This window comes from Chiloscyllium plagiosum, unplaced genomic scaffold (genome assembly GCF_037043375.1).
Source record: "Chiloscyllium plagiosum isolate Xiang-an unplaced genomic scaffold, Cpla_swu_hap1 HiC_scaffold_26, whole genome shotgun sequence".
NCBI classification, from domain to species: Eukaryota; Metazoa; Chordata; class Chondrichthyes; order Orectolobiformes; family Hemiscylliidae; genus Chiloscyllium; species Chiloscyllium plagiosum.
The window spans coordinates 16,774,182-16,797,625 of NW_028270164.1; the positions used below are offsets into that span (position 1 = coordinate 16,774,182).

Below are 23,444 nucleotides of genomic sequence, written 5' to 3' on the forward strand. Positions count from 1 at the left end.
CAAGGATGTATACACTGAATGTTAGAACCGTGGGACGTACAGAGGATCAAAGGGACCTTGGTGTGCATGCCCATAGTTATTTGAAGAGACCAGGACAGGTGGATAAGGTGTTTAAGAAGACATCTAGGATACTTGGTTATATTGGTGGAGGTACAGAATACAAGGAGGTTATGCTGGAGAGATGTTAGTTCAGCCACAGCTGGAGGACCATGTACAGTTCTGATCACTACACGTTAAGAAGGATTGCACTAGAAATAATGCAGAGGAAGTTCACCAGAATGTTGTTGGGCTGGACCCGATTTAACAATGAAGAGACAAGATAGACTGCGGTTGTTTTCCTGAGAGCGGAGAGGCTGAGGAGGAACTAATTGACGCATATAAAATGGTAAAGGGTGCAGATAGAAAGAACATTTTCCCCTTAGTAAAGGGGTCAACAACTAGGGTCATAGATTTAAGATAATAGTGAGCTTGATGCTTCGAGGGGATTTAAGGAAGAGTTTTTTTACCCAGAGGAATGTCATTGTCTGAAAGGGTGTTACAAGCAGGAACTATCATGATATGTAAGGCACGTTGAGATGAGGACTTGAAGTGCTACAACATACAAGACAACAGGCTAGGTGCTGGGAAATGGGACTCGAGTAAGTAAAGCAGCATCCGAGGAGCTGAGAATCGACATTTCGGGCAAAAGCTCTTCATCAGGAATGAGGCTTGAGAGCCAAGTGGGTGGAGAGATAAATGGGAGGGGTCTGGGGGGAAGGTAGCTGAGAGTACAATGGATAGATGGAGGTGGAGGTAAAGGTGATAGGTCGAAGAGCAGGGTGGAGTGGATAGGTGGGAAGGAAGATGGACGGGTAGGACAGATCGTGAGGGTGGTACCGAGTTGGAAGGATGGAACTGGGATAAAGTGGGGGGAGGGGAAATGAGGAACCTGGTGAAATCCACATTGATGCTGTGGGGTTGGAGGGTCCCGAGGTGGAAGATGAGGCTCTTCTTCCAAGCATTGGGTGGTTAGGGTGTGGCGATGGAGGAGGCCCTGGACCTACATGTCCTTGATAAAGTGGGAGGAGGAGTTGAAGGTTTTGGCCAAGGGGCAGTAGGGTTGGTTGATGCGAATGGCCCGGAGATGTTCTCTCAAGCACTCTGCAAGTAGGTGTCCTGTCTCCACAATGTAGAGGATACTGCATCGAGAGCAATGGATACAGTAAATGACATGTGTGGAAGTGTAGGTGAAACTTTGATGGATGTGGAAGGCTCCTTTGGGACCTTGGATGGAAGTGAGGGGGGAGGTGTGGGCACAGGTTTTGCAGTTCCTGTGGTGGCAGGGGAAGGTTCCGGGCGGAGAGGGTGGGTTGTTGGGAGTCGTGGACCTGATAAGAGAGTCGCAGAGGGAATGGTTTTTATGGAAAGCCGATAGGGGGGGGGGGGGGGGGGGGGGAGGGAAATATATATCTGGTGATGGGGTCCGTTTGTAGGTGGTGGAAATGGCGGAGGATGAGTCCATGTATACGGAGGTTGGTGGGGTGGAAGGTGAGGAGCGGGGGGTTCTGTCCTGGTTGCAGTTGGAGGGGCGGGGTTCGAGAGGATGAGATGCGCTGGAGGATATCATCAATCACGAGGGAGGGGAAAGTGTGGTCTTTGAAGAAGGAGGCCATCTGGTGTGTTCTGGGAGCAGATACGGTGGAGGTGGAGGAAATGGGAATAAGGGATAGCATTTTTACAGGAGGCAGGGTGGGAGGAAGTGAGGTTCAGCTCCGCCGCATCTGCACCCAGGATGACCAGTTCTATCACAGAACACTCCAGATGGCCTCCTTCTTCAAAGATTACAATTTCCCCTCCCACATGGTCAATGATGCCCTCCAGTGCATCTCATCCACATCCCGCACCTCCACCCTCAAACCCCACCTCTCCAACTGCAACAAGGACAGAACCCCACCCATCCTCACCTTCCACCCCACCAATCTCCCTATACATCGCATCATCCTCCGCCATTTCCGCCACTACAAATGGACCCCACCAGAGATACCTTTCCCTCTCCACCCCTATCTGCTTTCTGCAAAGACCATTTCCTCCACAACTCTCTTGTCAGGTCCACGACCCTTCCCCCCCCCCCACCAACACCCCACCAATCCACCCTCCCCTCCCAGCACCTTCCCCTGCCACTACAGAAATTGCAAAACCTGTGCTCACACCTTCCCCCTCACCTCCATCCAAGGCCCCAAAGGTGTCTTCCACATCCATCAGAGTTTTACCTGCACATCCACACGTCATTTACTGTATCCATTGCTCCCGATGCACTCTCCTCGACACTGGGGGGCAGGATGCCTACTTGCAGAGCACTTCAGAGAACATCACCGGGACACATGCACGAAGCAACCCCTCAATGCATCAATGTGGACTTCACCAGTTTCCTCATTTTCCCTCCCCCACTTTATCCCAGTTCCAACTTTCCAACTCGGCACTGCCCTCATGACCTGTCCATTTTCCTTCCCACCCTCCCCTCCAACCTATCATCTTTACCCTCACCCCATCTACCTATCGTACTCTCAGCTACTTTACACCCAGACGCACCCCCCCCTTCCCATTTATATCTCCACCTCCAAGCTCTCAGCCTCATTCCTTATGAAGGGCTCTTGCCTGAAACGCCGATTCTCCTGCTCCTCGGATGCTACCTGACCTGCTGTGCTTTTGCAGTGCCACACTCTCAACTTTGATCTCCAGCATCTGCAGTCCTCACTTTCACCCACTGGAGTATGTAAGTTGACCACCACAAACATGGTGGGCCGAAGGGTCTCATTTCATTCGGTAAAACTCTATGACTCTTGTCAGGAGGGGATGAAGGACACGGTCAATAAATCAGAGAAGGTCAATTTCCCTTCCCCCAAACTCAGCAGCCATTCAGCCAAGAGCTAGCAAGGAACAGCAAGAAAAATGGGCCACTGAAATACAGCATTCCTAACAGGGGAGTATGGACAATCTGCAGTCTGAAGAACACTAGCCAGCTTTCAAAGGGTTGGGGGGGAGGAAGCACAAAGGAATTAGGTGCCAATTTTAGATGCAACCTTGTAATAATAAACCTTTTAAAATCCAGCCCAAACACTACTGCACTGTGTAATTTATGTGGAATGATGCATTCCAAAGTAAATCGGTGGAGATGAAGATGATTTAATTACTGCCAAAGCAAAAAAAAAAGCATCACAAATATCCATCTTTATTAAATGGGGACTGAAGGGAATAGGCTGAGTGCAGCCATTAGTCAATCAGCAGCTGAGATTTCATGCAGATTTAGGACTGTCCTGATACATGAAAGTCAGACACCGATAACCCCCTGTGTACACATCATACCTACATCAAACCAACCAGGTTTTAAAACTGGAGACATTTTTTATCCAAAGCAATTATATTTTAGAATCCCTACAGTATGGAAGCAGGTCATTCGGTCCACTGAGTCCACACTGACCCACCAAAGCCCATCCCACCCAGGCTCACCCCTCCTGCACAACCCCCCACCCAAACAACAACAGCCTTTACCCTGTTCCTAAACCCTGTATTTCCCATGGCTAACCCACCCAGCCTGCACATCCCCAGACACTATGGAGCAATTTACCATGGTCAATCCACCTCACCTGACCTGCACACCTTTGCTCTCTGTGGGAGGCAACTGGAGCACCCGGAGGAAACCCACACAGACACAGGGAGAATGTACAAACTCCACACAGAGGGCTGGAATCGGACCCAGGTCCCTGGCACTGTGAGGCAGCAGTGCTTACCACTGAGCCGCCCTGTCACCAACTTGAATTGAGCTCCAGAATGTGGCACCAACTTACGTCACTGAGCTCATCGTCTGAAGAGGCACCTTGATGTGCTGCCTTCACGCCCCAGTGATCCTGGCTTTGCTCATCTACTCCTGTGCTCCCCTGGATTGCCTTCCCCGGAATGGTGCAGGTCGGTTTCTAAGAATGATAAAAAGAATCAGAACTGCAGAGTGGCGACATGCTTAAGAACCCCTTCAGAACCGGAACACAAAAACGATCAAGCCTGGCACTTCGGTACAGGACTGAGGGCATGCTGCACTGTGGGGAGTGCCTTCTTTCAGATGAGAATGTCAGGTGGATGCTACAGATTCTTGTTGAAGGTGAGCAGCACCTGTTATCCCCAGTGTAGGGGCCATTAATTATCCCTCGATCAATATCACAAAGGGAGATAATTGGGTCATTTTCATATCGTTGTGAGAGCTTGCTCTCTGCAAATTAGGCTGATATGTTTCAAACAAATACTTGACTGGCTGAAAAGTGCTTTCGGATGCCAGGTGGTCATGACAGGTGCTATAAAAATGCAGCTCTGTCTTCCTAATCCTTTCATCTTGGGGTTGAGGGGTCAGTGCTGCCCTGTCTAATAACTCCACATTACAAACAGCTGACTCAGGATGTACTTGGGGAGGGATTAGCTGTGGTTGACTATTTCTGCTCTGAGCTCTGGGAACTGAGGTTCACAACAGTCCTCACAGTCACCAGTGGACAGGGTGCACACAGCACAACCTGGAGACTGTAGTAAGCCGCCTTCCTCATGGTGTACTGTTAAAACACTGATGCACGGGGATCAGGAAATAATTACATTAAATGTTTCTATACTGCTTCTCCAGAGTGAGTGCATCTACATTAAGGAAAAATGGCTCGATCTGTTAAAGCTCCTGACTGAAGAACACTCCATGTGGAGGCGGGAGAGATTGCAGAGTGGGATGTTAACGATTAGCCGTGAAGACCCGCAGATAGAGAAGAGCCCAAATGATTTTCTGTTCTCGGGCCCATGGAGAGTGGCAGGTGGTGAGTTAGATGGAGAACACGAGGGACTCCCTGAGAGGAGGAAGACTTGATGAGGCGATCAATCTGCTTCAGACAGCGAAGATCAAGAAGCTGGGATCCCATTAATTTGCAAAGAATGTAAATGGACAAATAAAATAATCAAACAGATCTTGACAGAGACAGCCAGCAGAGCCATTGTACAGGCCACAACATGGAACAGAATCTAGACACTTTTGCCGGTTCCTGCTTAAAATAGAAATCGGCGACAGAAAACGGACGGAAAACGCGGGCTTTATCTGCCCCGAATATGTGGGGAGACTGGAGAAGTCTTCCACATTGAAGCTGGAATCACAAAGAGTGCTACATGTCTACACAGTGGAGATCCTACCCACACGCACACTCACGGACTGAGGCAGCATGTCTTGATGGTCACTCGTGAAAACAATGAATTCTCAGCATGGAGAAAATTAGGAGATCAACTCCCTCAGTGCCACTCGGATGTCTGACTGCCTAAGGTTAGAATGAAATGGTCTGCACACTCAGACTGTAGCTACCCACAGCTACCATAGTCCCACAGGGGACACGGGAACCTTCTCCTTTTGCCAGAGTAACTTCCCACCCACTTTGGGAGCCATTTACACCTCCATTGGGTCCTCCTTTTGCTCCTGTATCTCACCATCATCAATCCTTTATGTTCATTTGTTGGGACAAGACATGAGATCGCGTCCTGATCAGAGTGGTGCTGGAAAAGCACAGCAGGTCAGGAAGCATCCAAGGAGCAGGAAAATCGACATTTCAGGCAAAAGCCCTTCATCAGGAATCATGATAAAGAGCTTTTGCCCAAAACATCAATTTTCCTGCTCCTCGGATGCTGCCTGACCTGCTGTTCTTTTCCAGCACCGTTCTAATCTAGACTCTGATCTCCAGCATCTGCAGTCCTCACTTTCACCTGTAAGATAGCATCCCTGCCAATGGACATCATCTTTTCCTCAATGCTTCCTCCAGTCTGCGAGGATGCGTAGTTATACAGTAATCGGGAACGTGTGTGCAGGAAACACACCAGCTCTGCGCTGAAGTGATTGTAACGAGGTCAACCAGGTGGCGCTCATAGAATATAAGTTTCCTTGTCCAATTGGGGAGCCCTGGCTGACAGATATAAACAGGAGTGTCAGAGGCTCTATTCACTCTGAGAGCTGGCTCTGAGGGAGCTGTATCAGTGTCAAGGACTCTCCACATGTAAATAAAAGGTGATTTGGTGACGGGATACTGGCCTCTGTGGAGTTATTCATATGCAAGCAACAATCCTTTTAGGATGTAGATTGCAAGGCTGGGTACAATATAGAACATGGAACAATACAGCAGAGGAACAGGCCCTTCGGCCCACAATGTCTGTACTGACCATGATGCCATTCTAAACTAACCCCATCTCCCAACATATTCCATGCACCCACCACCCTCTGTGGAAAAGAATTTCCTCGTACATCTCCTTTAAACTGTTCCCCTCTCACTTTAAAACTATTGCCCCCTAGTACTGATATTTCCATCCTGACTATTCACCCAACCAGGCCTCTCTTAACTTTATATATTTCTGTTTCTATGGAAATATCAGATGGAGCACTGCTCCCTACCCTCCCTCTGTGATCGCTGTACTCAAAGAGTTGTAAATCTCCCAAACGCTTCCAGTTCTGAGGAAAGGTCATTGTATGAAAAGCTAACACAGTCCACAGATGCTGATTGGCTTGTTGAGCATCATTAGCCATTTCTGTTTCAATTTCATTGGTCCTGTAACTGCAGTAATAAATGGTCATAAAGTCCCTACAGTGCAGAAGCAGACCATTTGGCTTATCGAGTCCACACCAACCCTCTAAAGAGCACCCCATCCAGATCCAGCCCCTTACTGCATTCCTGCTTTTCCATGGCCAATTCACCTAACCTGCACATCTTTGAACTGTGGGAGGAAACTGGAGCACCGAGGATACCCAAGCAGATACAGGGAGAATGCGCAAACTTCACACAGTTGCCCAAGAGTGGAATCAAACCTGGGTCCCTGGTGCTGTGAGGCACCAGTGCTAACCACTGAGCCACCGTGCCATCTCATACATCAGGGTAGACACTTCTCTGGAACTGACTCTTTGTCAGACTATAGAAGGTCACCTTTCTCAGTTGTCTTTCCAATCTTTCAGGTTTTAGCCAATCTCCTCTTGAGTAAACCCAGTGTTGGTAAAGTCCACTCATTTGCAGAGGTGTCTTCAGAACTTGTAATTTCCTCAGTCCAAATGTACTTCAATTCCGACACCATCCCGCTTCCCCAAGCACTGTGCTCTATATAAAACACGGAAGTATTCCCAGGCATCTGCCCTCACCCTAACATTGCATCAACAATGGCCTAAATGACAGAAACTGCTGGAGAAACTCAGCAGGTCTGATAGCATCTGTGGAGAGAAAGCAGTTATCATGTTCTGAAAAAAGGGTCCTTGGACCTGAAACATTAACTATGCTTTCTTTCTCCAGCAATTTCTGTTGCTGTTTCAGGTTTCCAGCATCCACGGCTCTTTGTTTTATTTTGGCCTAATTGACGGAATCAGAAAGGCTAGAAACTGAGGATTGTTCAGCCCATAGCAGAGACGTTAACGGGAAATCCAACTTACTTAGCTAAAACCAAGAAGGGCTTGATAACAGTGAGCAGAAACTTCTTCCTCTATTAACGTTCCATCCTCAGTCCATAGAGATTTAAAATAATTTGCAGAAGAACCAAGATAAATGTTGTTGCAAAGGGGATTTATATCTGAATCCATGGACAAAAGTCTGGTTATAATAAGTATCCCAAAATCTATCAGCTTCTTTCTTGAACATGCTCAATGACTAACATGATTTTCAAAGGCAGTGGGGCATGCACTTGTAAGGGGTTACTTTACTGGGCCATGGGATATCCATTGGATGTCATGTACAATAATTGTCTTGTATAAATTCAACATCATCTCCTTGCTCTTACGTTCTATGCCTCTATTAATAAAGCAAAGAACACCGTATACTTTATTCATTGCTCTCTCCATCTGTCCTGCCCCTTCAATAATTGGTGCACGTACATCTCCAGGTCCTCCTGCTCCTGCACCCCCTTTAGAATTGTACTATCTTTCAATTCTTCTGACCAAAATGCTTCACCTGACACTTCCCTGCATTGAATCTCATCTGCCACCATTTCACCAGTACAATGTCCCTTTGGAGTTCTATGCCCTTTACTTATACCCTATACCCTTCCAAAGTCAGTGTCACCTGCAAACTTTGAAACTGTCCCCCGCACATCAAGTTCCATATTATTAATATAGCCTCAGGAAAGGCAGAGGTCCCAGTACCAACCTCCCCTGGGGAACCCAACTACAAACACTCCTCCAGTGCAACGAATATCCATTAATCATTATTCTATGCTTCCGGTCACTCACCCAATTTTGTGTCCACATCGTTACTGTTCCTTTTATTCCATGACCTATGACTTTTCTTACAGATCTGTTGCCTGGTGCTATATCAAACCCCTTCTGGAAATCCATGTATACCACATCAACAACATTACTCTCAGCAAGCCTGTTATGTCTTCAAAAAACTCCCAACAAGTTAGTTCAACACAATGTCTCCCTTCAAAATCCATGACTTTACCTGAACAACCCACCTATTTTTCCGATGCGTCTAGTAGCTCGATCTGAAATGAGTGCGTCGAGGAGCTTCCTCACCACCAAAGTTAAACTGACTGGTCTGTAATGGCTTACAAATTTTCCTGAACAAGGTCGCAATTCTCCAGACATCCGGCACCTCCCCAGAGTCTACGGAAGACTGAAAGATTCTCACCAGTGCTCCCTCAATTTCGACCCTCATGGAATCCCTACAGTATGGGAGAAGTCAGTTGGCCCATCGGATCCACACCAACCCTCCAAGGCCCACCCCACTACCCTATCCCTGTAATCCTACATTCCCCTTGGACAATCCACCTCACCTGCACATTTTGGTCTGTGGGAGAAAACCGGAGCACCCGAAGGAAACCAACGCAGACACGGGGAGAACGTGTAAACCCCACACAGACAGTCACCCGAGGGCAGAATCGAACTCGGGTCCCTGGTGCTGTGAGGTGGCTTCCTTCAAAGTCCTTAGATGCATCTCATCCACTCCCGGTGCCTTGTCATGTTTTATATCCAAGATTTCTCCTTTATTAATTTTGAATCCTTCTAGTGACACAAAGAGAATGGTCTCCAAACAAAACTTTGGGCAATGCATTTTTATTGACTATATTGAAAGAGCCATTTAATTGTGGATTAGTCTTAATGGTTTCAGTATAATCAATGCATCATATCAATTAGAGGCACAGACTTGTAGGAACATGGAGATAGAAAAGGGTCATTGATCCCCTCTAATCTCTTCCTCCGTTCAGCTGATCCAAACTCCATATTCCTTCATGCCTGTGGCCAGCAATAAAAAAAAATCCCCGTCAATCTCAGGCTTAAAATTATGACATGAGCTAGCTGCATCATTGGCGGCTGTGTCTTCAGCTCTGGGCTCCCCTCACAACTGGAGACTCAGCGTTTTGAACAGATTGTTGAATTAAATGTGGCCCAGCATCATACTTTAGCTTTACAATGCTCCTGTGAATCAGTGTGTCACGTGAAAGGTGCTATCAAGATATAAGTTGTTGTAGTATGCACTGCTGCTGTGGGAGTGGTTCATACTTTCACTGTCCCTTGCAGAGTCCACTCAGAATGGCCTGATCTCGGGGTTCCCCATCGTCTGGGCTGTCCCACCAATGGATGAAACTTTTCTCTACTTTTTGGAGTTCTCAAAATCATGAGAGGTCTGAACACAGCAGATAGAGAGAAAGTGTTTCCACTTGTAAAAGGATTATCAGTGGGCACAGTTTTCAAGTGCTTCGCAAAAGAGGTAAATGCAAGTAGTTAGTGTCCTGCAGCACTGTCTGGAAGCCTGTTGGAGGCTGGCTTGATTAAGGTGTTCAAGAGGGTGATTATTTAAATACAAACAAAGATGCAGGGTTGCAGTGAAAAGACTGGGGATACTAGATATACCTGCTCAGAGAGCCAGTGTGGACATGCTGGGCTGAATGGCCTCCTTCTACACTGTATCAATGCTGTGATTCTGTGACTTTTGTTTCAAAATCCTCAATTAAATTGTGCCAAATCCTTCCAATACATGACCACCAGCAAGAGAGGAGTTAGTTAGTTTAATAGAAGATAATTGGTTAACAAATTTGCTAACCAATTGATGAGTCATGAGTTTAAACATTTGCTAAAATACCACAGCGAAGAAATGAAATCCATTTGAGTGAATACAAGTTACACTCGGTTCTGATATAACGCAATAGTTCCGTTCTCATGTGATCCCAGGTTAAAAAAAAAATCGCATAATAGCCGCTCCATTTAAACTAATGGGGCCGGAATCGCATTATAGCCAATACAGGGAAGGAAAGTTTGCGTTTTACAAATAACGGTCTAAATTCTTCAATTGCGTTAAAGCCAATCCGGGTTGAAGAAACAGCAGAACCAACTGTACTTATCAGCATTACACGAGGAGGCCATTGAGCCCATTACTCCTGTGATAGCCCTACTGCCTGGAAGGGTGGTTGAAACAGAAGTTGAAAGGGGAAAACATTGCAGGGCTGTGAGGGAAGAGCAGGAGTGAGAGTTAATGGGACAGATCTTTTTAACAGCTAGCACAGCATTTATGGACCCAATGGCTTCCTAACGCAATTTCCTCCCTTTTCTCCTTCCTACCAACTTTTCAAACAGTATGTCATAATGCACTGTATTGCTTGATATAAAACAAAAATCACCCCATCACACCTCTACTTCTCTTTCCAATCACTTTTAAATCCATTACTGCTGGTTAGAAACCCTCTGAATTAACCAAATATTTAACCACTTTCCTTTTAAAGTTTTCATCAATCACTCCAACCGAGCACATCAGAGTTTAACAACCTACTGCATTTCATAAAAACTACATCCTCCCTAACCTCTCCATTAAAAGGGAAAGGGTCGATCACCTGGAGCGGAAAAATATTTTTCCAAACGTGCTGGATGTTGTTGTGACGCCACTCTGAATGTGGACATTTTAACCACTCTTCCTTCCTGCATCAATCTCTGCAATGCCTCTGACAGGGACTAAGACCCGGCTGTCACTAAACCACAGAGCCATTCAGCCCATCGAGTCCCTGCTTGCTCTCTATAAAGCTGTCCTCCCAGTTTTATGCCTGTCAGCCTGCCTGATTTATTTACCTCACAGTCGAAAGGCGTGGCGCTGGAAAAGCACAACAGGTCAGGCAGCATCCGAGGAGCAGGAGAATCGATGTTTCGGGCTTAAGCCCTTCATCAGATAAGGGCCCAAAATGTTGAATCTTCTGCCCCTCGGATGCTGCCTGACCTGCTGTGCTTTTCCAGCACCACACTTTTCGACTCTGATCTCCTGCATCTGCAGTCCTCACTTATTTACCTCAGATGCCAATTCAAATTCTGTTGGTGATGATGCAGAACACTCTTTCATGGAGACTCGCAGCACTGCTCCATCTGGATAACTCACTTGCTCTGAGGGCTCAGGAACTCTGTCTCATAGGCAATAGAGTCATTAGACCGCATTATGGTGCAGTATTCCTTTTGGGAAGGCAGGAAGGGCAGATGAAGACATTGAAAAACAAAACCAAACGGCTGTTGGAAACCCACTTCCACCCACAAAATGCAAAGAACAACAGAGCACAGAAAAGGTCCTTCGGCCCACCAAGCCTGTGCCGATTCCTGGTCTTTATTTAGACCTGCTACCAACTGCCCGTGTGCAGTATCTATCCCTCTGTTCGCCTCCAGTTCATGGTCTATCAAGATATGCCTCAAATGTTGCTATGTGCCTGCTTCCCCAATCTCCACTGGCAGTGCGTTCCAGGCACCCACCACCCTCTGTGTGAAACATTCTCCCCTCACTTCTCCCTTACACTTTCCCCTTCTTGCCTTGAACCTGTGCCCTCTTGCATTTGACCCTGGGAAAAGGCCTCTGACTATCCACCCCATCTCCACCTCTCATAATTGTGTAGGTCTCTATTGCGTCGCCCCTCAGCCTCCAACTTTCCTGTGAAAACAATCTGAGTTCCTATTAACAGACAGAGAGGCAACTCCAGCCACTGATTTAATGCCTGCTGTGTATCTGACCATGGTAAGAGGCATTTCAACCAAAAGCACTCCTGGACTCATCCGAGAGATGCAGGTAAACACAGACACAGCAGATAATCCTAAACTAGTCAATGCTTTTCTAAAAGAAAGAATTTTCCATTGGGTCCAAAACACAGAAGGAGCCATTTAGCTCTAATGCTCTATGTTGGTGATGATACTCCACACAGAACTCCTCCCAACCCCATCCTCGAAACCTTCTACTTCCTGACCCACTAAATCTTAGACATGCAGAGAACACTATATTTGTTTTTTAGAAAGAACCAAGCTGTCATCATGTCAAGAGAAAACAGACCAGGAGCAATGGGACCCAGATGGGTGGCGTTCCTCAGACTGTTCTACTTAGTCAGCCCAGTTGGCAGGATGGCTGGTTTACAATGCAACGTAATGGTGTGGGTTCAATTCCCATCACCTGCTGAGGTTACCGTTAAGGACACTCCTTCTTAACCTCACCTGAGGTTAAACCACCAGCTGTCTCACTCCAATGAGAGAGCAGCCTATGGTCAGGCCAGAGCATGGATACTTTACTATATGCTAGAAGTTAAGATTGTCTGTTGATCTACCAGCAGCCACTTACGGCAAAGAAGTCAATTCCACAGAAACCTGGACCAGGCTTCTCTGCTGTCTCAGGTGTGACATCCGTTGACATCTCTTGGGCTGGCTTCTTTGGAGCGTCTGGTTTTACAGCCTAAACAGAGCAGGGACAGGTAAAGATTAAGATTCACCCTCAGTGAGGAGATTTAAAGACTGAGGTTTCAGTAACATCTTGATTTGATAATAAGGGGTCCCCACAAGAATTGTTTCTCTGCTCCAAGCCATGGAAAGCGGCCAATTCCACCCAGTTCAGCGTCAACTTGGCAAAACATTTCTGGCAATGCTTGAGCTCCAGCTCCCCCTGGTGCCTGGACAGGTTAAGGCAGCCGGGTCTGGGGAAATGGAAATTCTCCCAGCTCTAATCTACACCCTAACCCCATATCCCCTGCCCTACCGCCTGGTCTGGGAGGGGCAAGTAGGGGCAGGAGCAATATGAGCTGTGCAGTTGCCCTCAGTGTCCAGTCCTAGTTTTACTGAACAGGGAAGTGAGGCACAGGTATCTGCTGCTATCCCCAACTGAGTCACCCTGACTACAAATGGCCATTCACAGAACAAGAGCACAGAATGAGGGCATTCAGCCAATCGCAGTTGTACCAGATCCTTGAAAGGCCAATCCAATTACTGCTCTTCCTCTGCTCTTTCCCCACAGACCTCCATTCCCTTCTCGAGTATATCGCCAATTCCTCTTTTGCACGTTACATTCAAGTTTGCTTTCACAAAATCTTTGGGTAGCAAACTCCAGACACTAACAAATCACACTCTTCTTCCCTCTGGCTCCTTCACCTGTGGCTCAAGGCTCCCTGCCTGCAGAAACCGTTTCCCCTTCTTTTATCGAAAGCCCTCAATAATGTGGAAAACCTTTTGTTAAATCACTCAACGTTCCTGCTCGGGAAACAACTTCAGGCTCTCTCACCTCTTCACATGACTGAAGGCCCTTATCCCTCCTATCAAGGTGGGGGGTGGGGGTGGGGGGGGGGGGACCGAAACTGCTCAGCTGCAGTCGCCTCCACACCTGCCCCCATCACATTGCTAACCAACTCACAGAGTCACAGAGATGTACAGCACAGAAACAGAGCCTTCAGTCCAACTCGTCCATGCCAACCAGATATCCTAACCTAATCTAGTCCCATGCCAGCACTTGGCCCATAACCCTTCCTATTCATATACCCATCCAGATGCCTTTTAAATGTTATAATTGTACCAGCCTCCACTGCTTCCTCTGGCAGCTCATTCAATATTCGTACTACCCTGTGCATGAGAAAGTTGCCCCTGAGGTCCATTTTGTATCTTTCCCCTCTCACCCTTAACCTATGCCCTCTCATTCTGGATTCCCCCACCCCAGGGAAAACAGCTTGTCTATTTATCCTATCCATGCCCCTCATGATTTTATAAACCTCTATAAGGTCAAGCCTCAGCCTCCGACGCTGCAGGGAAGACAGCCCCAGCCTGTTCAGCCTCTCTGTTTTGCTCAAACCCCCCAATCCTGGCAATATCCTTGTCAATCTTTTCTGAACCCTTTCAAGGTTCACAACATCCTTCCTATGGGACAGAGACCAGAATTGCACACAATATTCCAAAAGTGGCCAAACCAATGTCCTGCACAGCCGCAACATGACCTCCCAACTCTTGTACTCAATACTCTGACCAATAAAGGAAAGCATACCAAATGCCTTCTTCACTATCCTATCTACCTGCGACTCTACCTTCAAGGAACTATAACTTTCAAGTTAACCTCCCAAGTGGCTGCTGCCCATGAAGACGACATGAGGGGCAACGCTCTGCTAATCTCCAGGTCTGATGAGGAGTCTTAAGCAGTAGATTTTTGAGGTTGGAGGGGGAGGGTGGTGATTCAAATCTAGTAAGGGCTGAATAAAAAAGGTTTTAACTGAAGCCACAGACTGTGTCAGACATGAAAATGGTCGGTGATGCATTAACTGGTGTTAAATGCCTGGACTCTAGAGGCTCGGTTAATGATTGATGAGTCAGCATCAGTTCCCTGGAGGTTCGGGTGCAGTATGTTCTGTGACTGAAAGGTGTGGATAGCAGCTCGATTGGAAATATTTATAGGCCTGGCAGTCATTGAAATGACAGTGTGATCTGTGGCAAGGAGCACTTTGAAATGATAGCTGTTTAACACGCTTCAACCCTTGGGAACAAGCTTTTAAAATCTCAACTTTCATTTTATAGATTCATTCAGCACAGAAGAGGCTCTTCGGCCCATCAAGTCTGCACTGTCATAACCACCACTAAGAGTGCACTAATCCCAATTTCCTGCACTTGTCCCATATCCTTGAATGTGATGATAATTGAAGAGTGCTCGTCCAAATATTTCTGAAACCTTCTAAGGTTTCCAGCCTCCACTACCTTCCCAGGCAGTGCATTCCAGATTCCCACCACCCTCTGAGTGAAAATATTTTTTTCTCAAAACCCCTCTGAATCTCCTGCTCCTTACCCTAAAACTATGCCCCCTCATGATTGACCCCTCAACCAAGGAGAACAGCAGCTCTCTACTCATCCTGTCCATATCTCCCATTATATTACACACCTCAATTATGTCCCCCTTGGTCTTCTCTGCTCACTAGAAAACACTACAAGTCTGTCTAGTCTCTCCATGTCACTCAATTTCTACCTCACTGGCTTTAAAGTGGATCAGTTTTTGCACTTGCACTGAAAACAGTAGGAGGGGAACGTTGGAGGCAATTGGCAAAAGCAAATGGAGATTGACATTTAACAGAATTGGGACCTGCCAACATTATCAGTTCAAAACTTGAACTGACTATTCACCTGCACTATTTTGTTCCTTTTTACAGGGGGCTCAGAAGACCGAGACTCAGTCGGTTTACTCTTCATGATGGGCGGATTCTTCAAAGGATCGTGCCGTGGGACAAGAAAGCTTCCCGACGAGCGACCAACTCCGTCCACCTGGAAGAGAAGCAAGCATGAGGGTACAGGGCTCATTACTGTCTTACATGTTGAAAACTGCATCAAAACTTTTTGTAAAAGCCCAGGAGCTGGGTTTGAATTCATCCAAGGAAGAGGCTTTCATTAAGTCAGAGTCACTAACATCGCCATGAGGCTCTTCAGCCCATCGGCTCTCTGGGGAGCAGACAATTCCAATCCTCCCACTCCACCCTATAGCTTTTTTCCTTCAAGCGGTCATTCAACCATCCTCACAGTGGGGTAATGACCTGAAACTGATTGCCTACAAAGGCTAGCAATGAGGATAGGAGGGTGATGCAGATCGGGATGGTGCCAATCCTGTCCAAAAGTAGGACAATGTTACTTAAAGGATGACAAATATTTGGAATAATCTTCCAGACAATGTCTAATACCCAGGCCATTGACAATGTAGTCGGATTAGAGTCTGGGTGAATTAGGCTGCAAGGGATGAGCTTCCCTGACTCTAGATTAGAGTGGTGCTAGAAAAGCACAGCAGTTCAGGCAGCATCCGAGGAGCAGGAAAATCGACGTTTCGGGCAAAAGCCCTTCATCAGGAATAGAGGCAGGGTGCCTGCAGGGAGAGTGGAGAGATAAATGAGAGGAGGGTTGGGGTGGGGAGAAAGTAGCATAGAGTACAGTAGGTGAAAGGGGGTGAGGATGGAGATGATAGGTCAGAGAGGAGGGTGGGGGAAGGTAGCAAAGAGTACAATGGGTGAATGTGGGTGGGGATGAAGGTGATAGGCCAGAGAGGAGGGTGGAGTGGATAGGTGGAAAGGAAGATAGGCAGGTAGGACAAGTCATGGGCACAGTGCTGAGCTGGAAGTTTGGAGCTGGGGTGAGGTGGGGGAAGGGGAAATGAGGAAACTGGTGAAGTCCACATTGATGCCCTGGGGTTGAAGTGTGCCGAGGCGGAAGATGAGGCGTTCTTCCTCCAGGCGCGGGTGGTGAGGGAGCGGCGATGAAGGAGGCCCAGGACCTCCATGTCCTCAGATGAGTGGGAGGGGGAGTTGAAATGTTGAGCCACAGGGCAGTGTGGTTGATTGGTGCCGGTGTCCCAGAGATGTTCCCTAAAGCGCTCTGCTAGGAGGCGCCCGGTCTCCCCAATGTAGAGGAGACCGCATCGTGAGCAATGGATACAATAAATGATATTGGTGGCTGAGCAGGTGAGACACATTGTCCCTGAGACATATTGTCCTCTCTCATCCACCACTGCTCCAGTGTAAACTCACAGCAAAAAGTCACATTCGTTCAAAACCTACCATGAATCTACTGCACCCCTGAGGACGGTGAGCCATTCCTCTCCTGAAATGATGTCCACGTTCAAAGATGAGACAACACAGAGGGAGGCCACTCATCCCACCATGAATGAGCCAGCCTCCTCCAGCCCAATTCTCTGTTATCATACGAATGAATACCCGGCATCTAGCTCCAGAAGGCAGACACAGTGACAGGAATCCCTCACCCCAGGCATGCTGAAGGTCAGATCATTTACAGCATGCAAAATTACACACAGCAAGATCCCACAAACAGCAAACATAGGAGACAGCCTGGGGGTAACTGCACTGCCAGCCACAGTTGAAAAGCCTCAAAAATCGATTCTTCTTTTCGCAACAGAACAGCTTTCCCAACACCAAATCACCGTGACTTCCTTTTTTTGGTTTCTGACTAATAACCACCAGGAGTAATCACCCTGTAGCCAATTAGAAGTTCACATGCAAAGCCCATTCAGTATCAGCAGTCCCGCACAGACAAGGATGGACTCTCTACTACTCTCAGGGTGAGTCTGTAGGTGGCTGTACAAACCGATGCAGCTAGCGCAGGCTCTATTACACTTGGGGCCAGAGGTGCTCATGGGAAGGGATGGGTGGGGTTTTGGCGTGGCAGCACGCTCCTTTCACCCAGCTGCCACCTTTCTCCTGACAGCAAGTCTCGAGATCCTCAGCACCTTCCCAGATGCTCCTCCTCCACTTTGGATGGTCTTGGGCCAGTGATTCCCATGTGTCTGCCAGCAAAAGTATCCCTGAAGCATTTCCACTGAGGGCTCGCCTGTTGTTTCAGAGCTGGGAGCACAGCACCTGCCCGGGGAGTGTCGTGTCGGTCATGTGGACCACGTGCCAGCCGATCAAGGGTTAGCCGTGCCTCGGTATTGGCCTGGTTGAGGAAGTCAAGCAAACCACACAGGACTGAGTAACCATGAATTACAGTTAAAGTCAAGTGACTACTGGTAGCTCATTAAGCAAGCATTTACTGCCCAACCCTAGTTGATCTGAGAGCAGAGTCAACCACATGGCTGTGGGTCTTAAGTCACTTGTAGGCCAGACCAGGGTAAGAATGATCAGTTCCAACGGGGGACAGTAATCTTATGATCACTCTTTCAATTCAAGTGGACTCTTAACTTCAGATTTTTAAAAATTGGATTCAAAAGTCCACCATCTGCCATGGCAGGATTTGAAACCAGAACATTTACCTGGTCTCTAGATTAATAGCCTAGCAATGATACCACTAGGCCATCACTTCCACTTATGGCATTAATGGCTGCATAAGGAAGGGTGAAAGCAGTGACAAAGGATATAGGAGATTAAAGGGATGTTATATTTTTATTTAGTTCACAGTTTTAATTTTAATTTTACAAAAGGCTTAGAAATCCAGCTAACATTCAAAATGATTCTCAAAATAGTCACATAGTAGCACAATATGGTGTGATGCCAAGCCTGGAAATGCGCACTAGCCATTAGACGTGACGAATATTTCACCATGTTTGTATAACAGGAGTGGGAGACTTCAGGTTTGGGGCGAAGTTGGAAACAGTAAGTAAAAACTAAAGAACTGTGAATGCTGTAAACCAGAAACTAAAAACTGAAGTTGCTAAAAAAGCTCAGCAGGTCTGGCAGCATCTATGAAAAGAAATCAGCTAACATTTCGGGTACGGTGTCCTGAGGTGTGTGTGGGAACATCCTTAAACAGGTTGATTACAAAATACAGAGGGCAGGTCTAGCTATTCCCATCACTCAGCACGATAGAACAGAAATGCTCCCGGTGTTGGGGAAGACCAGAACTAGGGGTCACAGTCCAACAATCAGGGGTAAGCCATTCAGGACTGAGATAAAGAAGCATTTCTTCACTCAGAGAATTGGGAACACGTGGAATTCTCTCCCACAGGAAGCTGTTGGGGCCTGTACGTTTGATATATTCAAGATGGAGCTGGGCATGTCCCTTGCAGCTAAAGCGACCAAGGGGTATGGGGAGAAAGCGGGAGTGGGATACTGAGATTGCATGATCAGCCATGTTCGTATTGAATGGTGGGGCAGGCTCGAAGGGCCGAATGGCCTACCCCTGCTGCTATTTTCCGTTTCTAAATGGACAAAACCAATGAAGGAAGAAAGTCTTTCCCTTCATGAACTTTCAGTTTGGAAGGTTACTATTGAATATGCTTTGATGAGGCAGGGCATTCCGGATTGTAACTACTTGCTGTGATTTAAACAAACCTTTGGCCAGGTCTCTCCCTCACCATGTTCCCCTGCTTTGGCTAACATATGGTTCAAAAACAAAAGCAAGGAAATACAGTTCCACGGGTTTAATCTTTCCTGGTCACACAGTGACTGCTGAAAGGTTCTTGCAGAAATTCCTTGCACGAACCATGTCAAAGCAGAAATGTTTGAGTCGTTTAAAACAAAAGGAAACGGTTATCGATCATACTGAAGGCACATCAGAGTCAGCAACATTATCCCTGGCAAAACAGTGAGCAGTAAAATCTCAGATTGTTTAAATTCTTCAAAATTGGGTTCAAACTGCTGTGCGAACCGTGTGGGCTCCAAGGGCCTTTATCGCCATCCAGTGGAAAAGCTGCAGTATTGCAGAAACACAATACCAAAATTAGTAACATCTATGTTGGCAAGTGAGCTTCTAAGTTACATGGTGAGACTACAGGAGCTGAGAATTTGTCTCTCTTAGAGTACAGAAGAGTAAGGGGAGGTAGGGGAGGGAGGATTTAATCAAAGGTCTTATGAGGGAACATGTTAAGAATAAATGAGGAAAAATAATCCAGGGGCAGGAGGGTGGATTATCAGAGCACATGACTATAAGAACCAGAGGGGAGAGAGAATTTTTTTAAAAAACAAAGTGAATACTTGAAATGTAGACATTTACAAGGGTCTGAAAAAAGATCAAGGGAGCAGGAGTAAGGCAATGTATAACATTCTAAAAATTATGAATTATGAAGGGCACAGACAGGGTGGACAGGAAGAAACCTTGCCTTTTGGGGGAAGGGTCAGTGACTGGAGGCATAGATGTAAGGTGAGGGGCAGGAGGTTAACAGCAGATGTGAAGGAAAACATTTTCCACAGAGGGCATTGGGGACCTGGAACTCCCTGCCTGTAAGAGTGAAGGAGGCAGAAACTCTCACAACATGAAGGCATCACTGGCTGGGTCATCATTTATCGCCCGACCCTAGTTTCCCTTCAGAAGGTGGTGGTGAGCTGCTGCCTTGAACCGCCGCAGTCCACCTGCTGTAGCTTTACCCACAATGCCCTTATGGAGGAAATTCCAGGATTTTGACCTGGAATAATGACGCTGAAGGAATGGCGATGTGCTTCCAAGTCAGGATGGTGAGTGGCGCAGACAGGAACTACCAGGTGGTAGTGTCCTTCTAGATGGAATGGGTCATAGATTTGGAACTTGTGAAGGATCTTTGGTGAATTTCTCTGGTGTGTGTCAATTAGCATAGTGCACACTGCTGCTACTGAGTGTCAGGCAGTGGATGTTAGTGGTTGTGGTGCCAATCAAGCTGGCTGCTTTATTGAGATGTGCACTGGTGATGCCAAGGGCTATGGGCCAAGCGATGGAAAAGGGATAAGAATAGTTAGGTGGGTGTTTTTGACTGGTGTCGACAGGATAGGCCAAATGATCTTTCTCTGTGCTGTAGACCCCCATGACGCTAATCAGAGAGTTCTTTCAAAGGGCTGCCTCAGACATAATGGGCAGAATGGCATCTGTCTGTGCTGCGAGATCCTCTGAGTCAGCCAGCCCTTATCTATCAGCTTTAGTTCCAAGTCTGCACAGACCAATGTTACACTGACCGGGGAAACAGGAGAAACAGTCCCAACAGGTCTCTGCAGACAGGGACAGAAAACTCAATAAGGGTACACTGTTCTTAAACAACACAACAAATACTCTTCACATACATGCATGAAGATCGGTACAGGCGACACCACATCCTGAGATTAAAGTGCACATCAGCAAGTCTACAGCTTAGTGCTATGCTGCTCTGCTCTTCACCCACCAGGTACAACTTCAGGTACATCAAAGAAAGTCACAGACCCCAAAATGTTCACTCTGTTTCCCTGTCCATACATGCTGCTGAGTTTCTCCAGCACTTTCTGCCTTTATTTCAGACATCCAGCATCAGCAACGTTTTGCTTCTGTTATATGCATCGTTACATTTCCATCTCGTCTTTCAGAAACTCACAGAGTCTGAAAACACTTCACAGCAAATGAAGCACATCTGAAATGTAGTCAATGTTTTAACAAAGGAAGCACCATAGCCAACAGGATCACATTAACAGTATCAGAGAATGAACAGGTCATTTGTATACTATTACGATGGAGAGGGTTCAGAAAATATGTACAAGGATGTTGCTGGGATTGGAGGGTTTGAATTATAAAAATAGATTGGAAAGGCTGGGGCAATTTTCCATTGGGTGTAGGAGATTGAGGGATGACCTTATAGACGTTTAGAAAATCATGAGGGAAAATCATGGATAAGGTGACTCTCCCCTAGGGCGGGTTCAAAACTCGGAGGCATGTTTTTAAAGATGAGAGGAAAAAGATTTTAAAAAGCTATATGGGTAATTTTTTACACAGACAATGGTTCCGGTGTGTAATGAACTTCCAGAGCAAACAGCAGATTCAGTTAACAGTTACAAAATTTAAAACACATTCAGACAAATTCATGAATAAGAAATATTTGGAGGTGGGTGAGACTAGTTTAGTTTGGGATTATGGTTGACATGGACTGGTTGGACTGAAGGGTGTGTTTGCATGCTATAGGGCTTCATGACTCTATAATTCTTTAAAAAAACAGCAGTTTTGAGGGCATGCTGGTTGAAGAGTAAATTCTTACCAGAACATTGGGGAATAAAAATCATCTGCTTTTCTACTTCAACACTGTCTAAAGTTAGAAGACAGACTGAGCCACAGTTTTAACACCCTGTTCAACACACAACATTCTCTCAGCATCATAGTGGTCTAAATTATTAGATTTCTCTCCTCAAGTATCTGGTTAGTACTTGAACACACACCTTCAGACTCTGAGGTAAATATACTACCTCTTTGCTTGCCCCCAGCTACTTAATTTGCTATCGAAAACGAAAGCATTTTCATGAGAGCTCATTTTTAAAATCTTACCCGTGGAGTAATTCGGACAGGAATCTGTGCCATGGAACTTGTTCCCGGAGCATTTTTTTCCACAGCCTGTACGGAAATCTTTTTCAGGTGGATTTCTGATTTTTCTCCCTGGAAACAACAAAAAACATTTGAGTTAAATAAAACACCAGAGAAGTACCGCGGGTTAATCAACAGAAAGGTGGTTTTAACACTACGTGTGGGGCACTTTGTTCACTTACCATTTCCCCCAGCCCCAACAAATGACAGGATTAATAAAAGCATCACAAAAACTGTGTGGCAAATTTTTGGTTCCATCACCAAACCTCTCTGCTTCTCTTGCCTGCTTGTAAGATGCCAACTTAAAATCTACCTCTTTGAAGAAATGTTTGCTCAGAAATGCCCCAAAATCTCTTCCAGTAGCTATCAGACAAATCTCTATCAGACTTATTTGATAAAGCTCCTGCGACATGCCTCGGGATGAGTCATTATGTCTTAAGGCGCTATACAAATGCAAGAATACAATGCGACTGCGCTTGAGCAGGACAGACAGAAAAACAGCAAGGGGTTACAAGTAAAATAGTAAAGACTTCATTATGATGGAGGACCAAGGGCTGCCTTGGCTGGATATACTCACAGCTGCTAGTTCCAGAGCTTCAGGGAGAAGTGAACTATTGAATAAGTTAATAGTTACTATAGACACCAGAGCTTGTTTTATTTCATTTGTCTTTGTTAAGCTCAGTGTGAAAAGATCTCTTGATACGCACCTCTCTGGATTCTGTAATACTAATAACTAAATGTAGAAGCTCATCAGTTCTGCTCAAACCTTCTGTTCTCTCGCTGAGTTTACATGGTCCTTTCCTTCAGACTTCATCTTTCATCATGGCATCCGATTGTAATGGATCCCAAACCCTGCTGCTGGAATGACTCACTCGAATCTTGCTCCGACCATTCCATATTAAAACCTAAGCAACTATCCGAAGCCTGCAATGCTGCCAACATCGGGAAAAGGTTGTGAAACTTGAAAGGGTGCAGAAAAGATTTACAAGGATATTGCCAGGGTTGGACGGTCTAAGCTTAAGGAGAAGCTGAATAGGCTGGGGCTGTTTCCCTGGAGCGTTGGAGGCTGAGGGGTGACCCTATAGAGATCTATAAAATCATGAGGGGATGTGGATAGAGTAAATAGACAAGGACTTTTCCCTGGGATGCGAGAGTCCAGAACTAGAGTGGCTCAGTGGTTAGCACTGCTACCTTGCAGTGCCAGGGACCTGGGTTCAATTCCAGCCTTGGATGACCGTCTGGGTGGAGTTTGCACATTCTCCCTCTGTCTGTGTGGGCTTCCTCCAGGTGCTCCTGTTTCCTTCCATGGTGCAAAGATGTGCAGGCCAGGTGAATTGGCCATGCTAAATTACCTATAGTGATAGGTGCATTAGTAGGGGAATGGGTCTGTGTGGGTTACTCTTCAGAGGGTCGGTGTGGACTTGTTGGGCTGAAAGGCCTGTTTCCGTACTGTAGGGAATCTAATCTA

At 46.5% G+C, this 23,444-nt stretch overlaps 1 protein-coding gene across 1 annotated transcript in view; it reads right to left on the reverse strand.

The window, feature by feature from the left end:
• Positions 1-23,444, reverse strand: part of LOC122563108 (uncharacterized) — a 49,004-nt gene that overhangs the window by 13,893 nt on the left and 11,667 nt on the right. The window contains exons 6-8 of the mRNA XM_087973803.1: positions 21,941-22,048; positions 15,383-15,520; positions 3,825-3,950 (exon numbers count right to left, since the gene is read on the reverse strand). Of these exons, the coding sequence (XP_087829929.1) occupies positions 3,825-3,950; positions 15,383-15,520; positions 21,941-22,048 (372 nt within the window). The remainder of the gene's footprint in view (positions 1-3,824; positions 3,951-15,382; positions 15,521-21,940; positions 22,049-23,444) is intronic.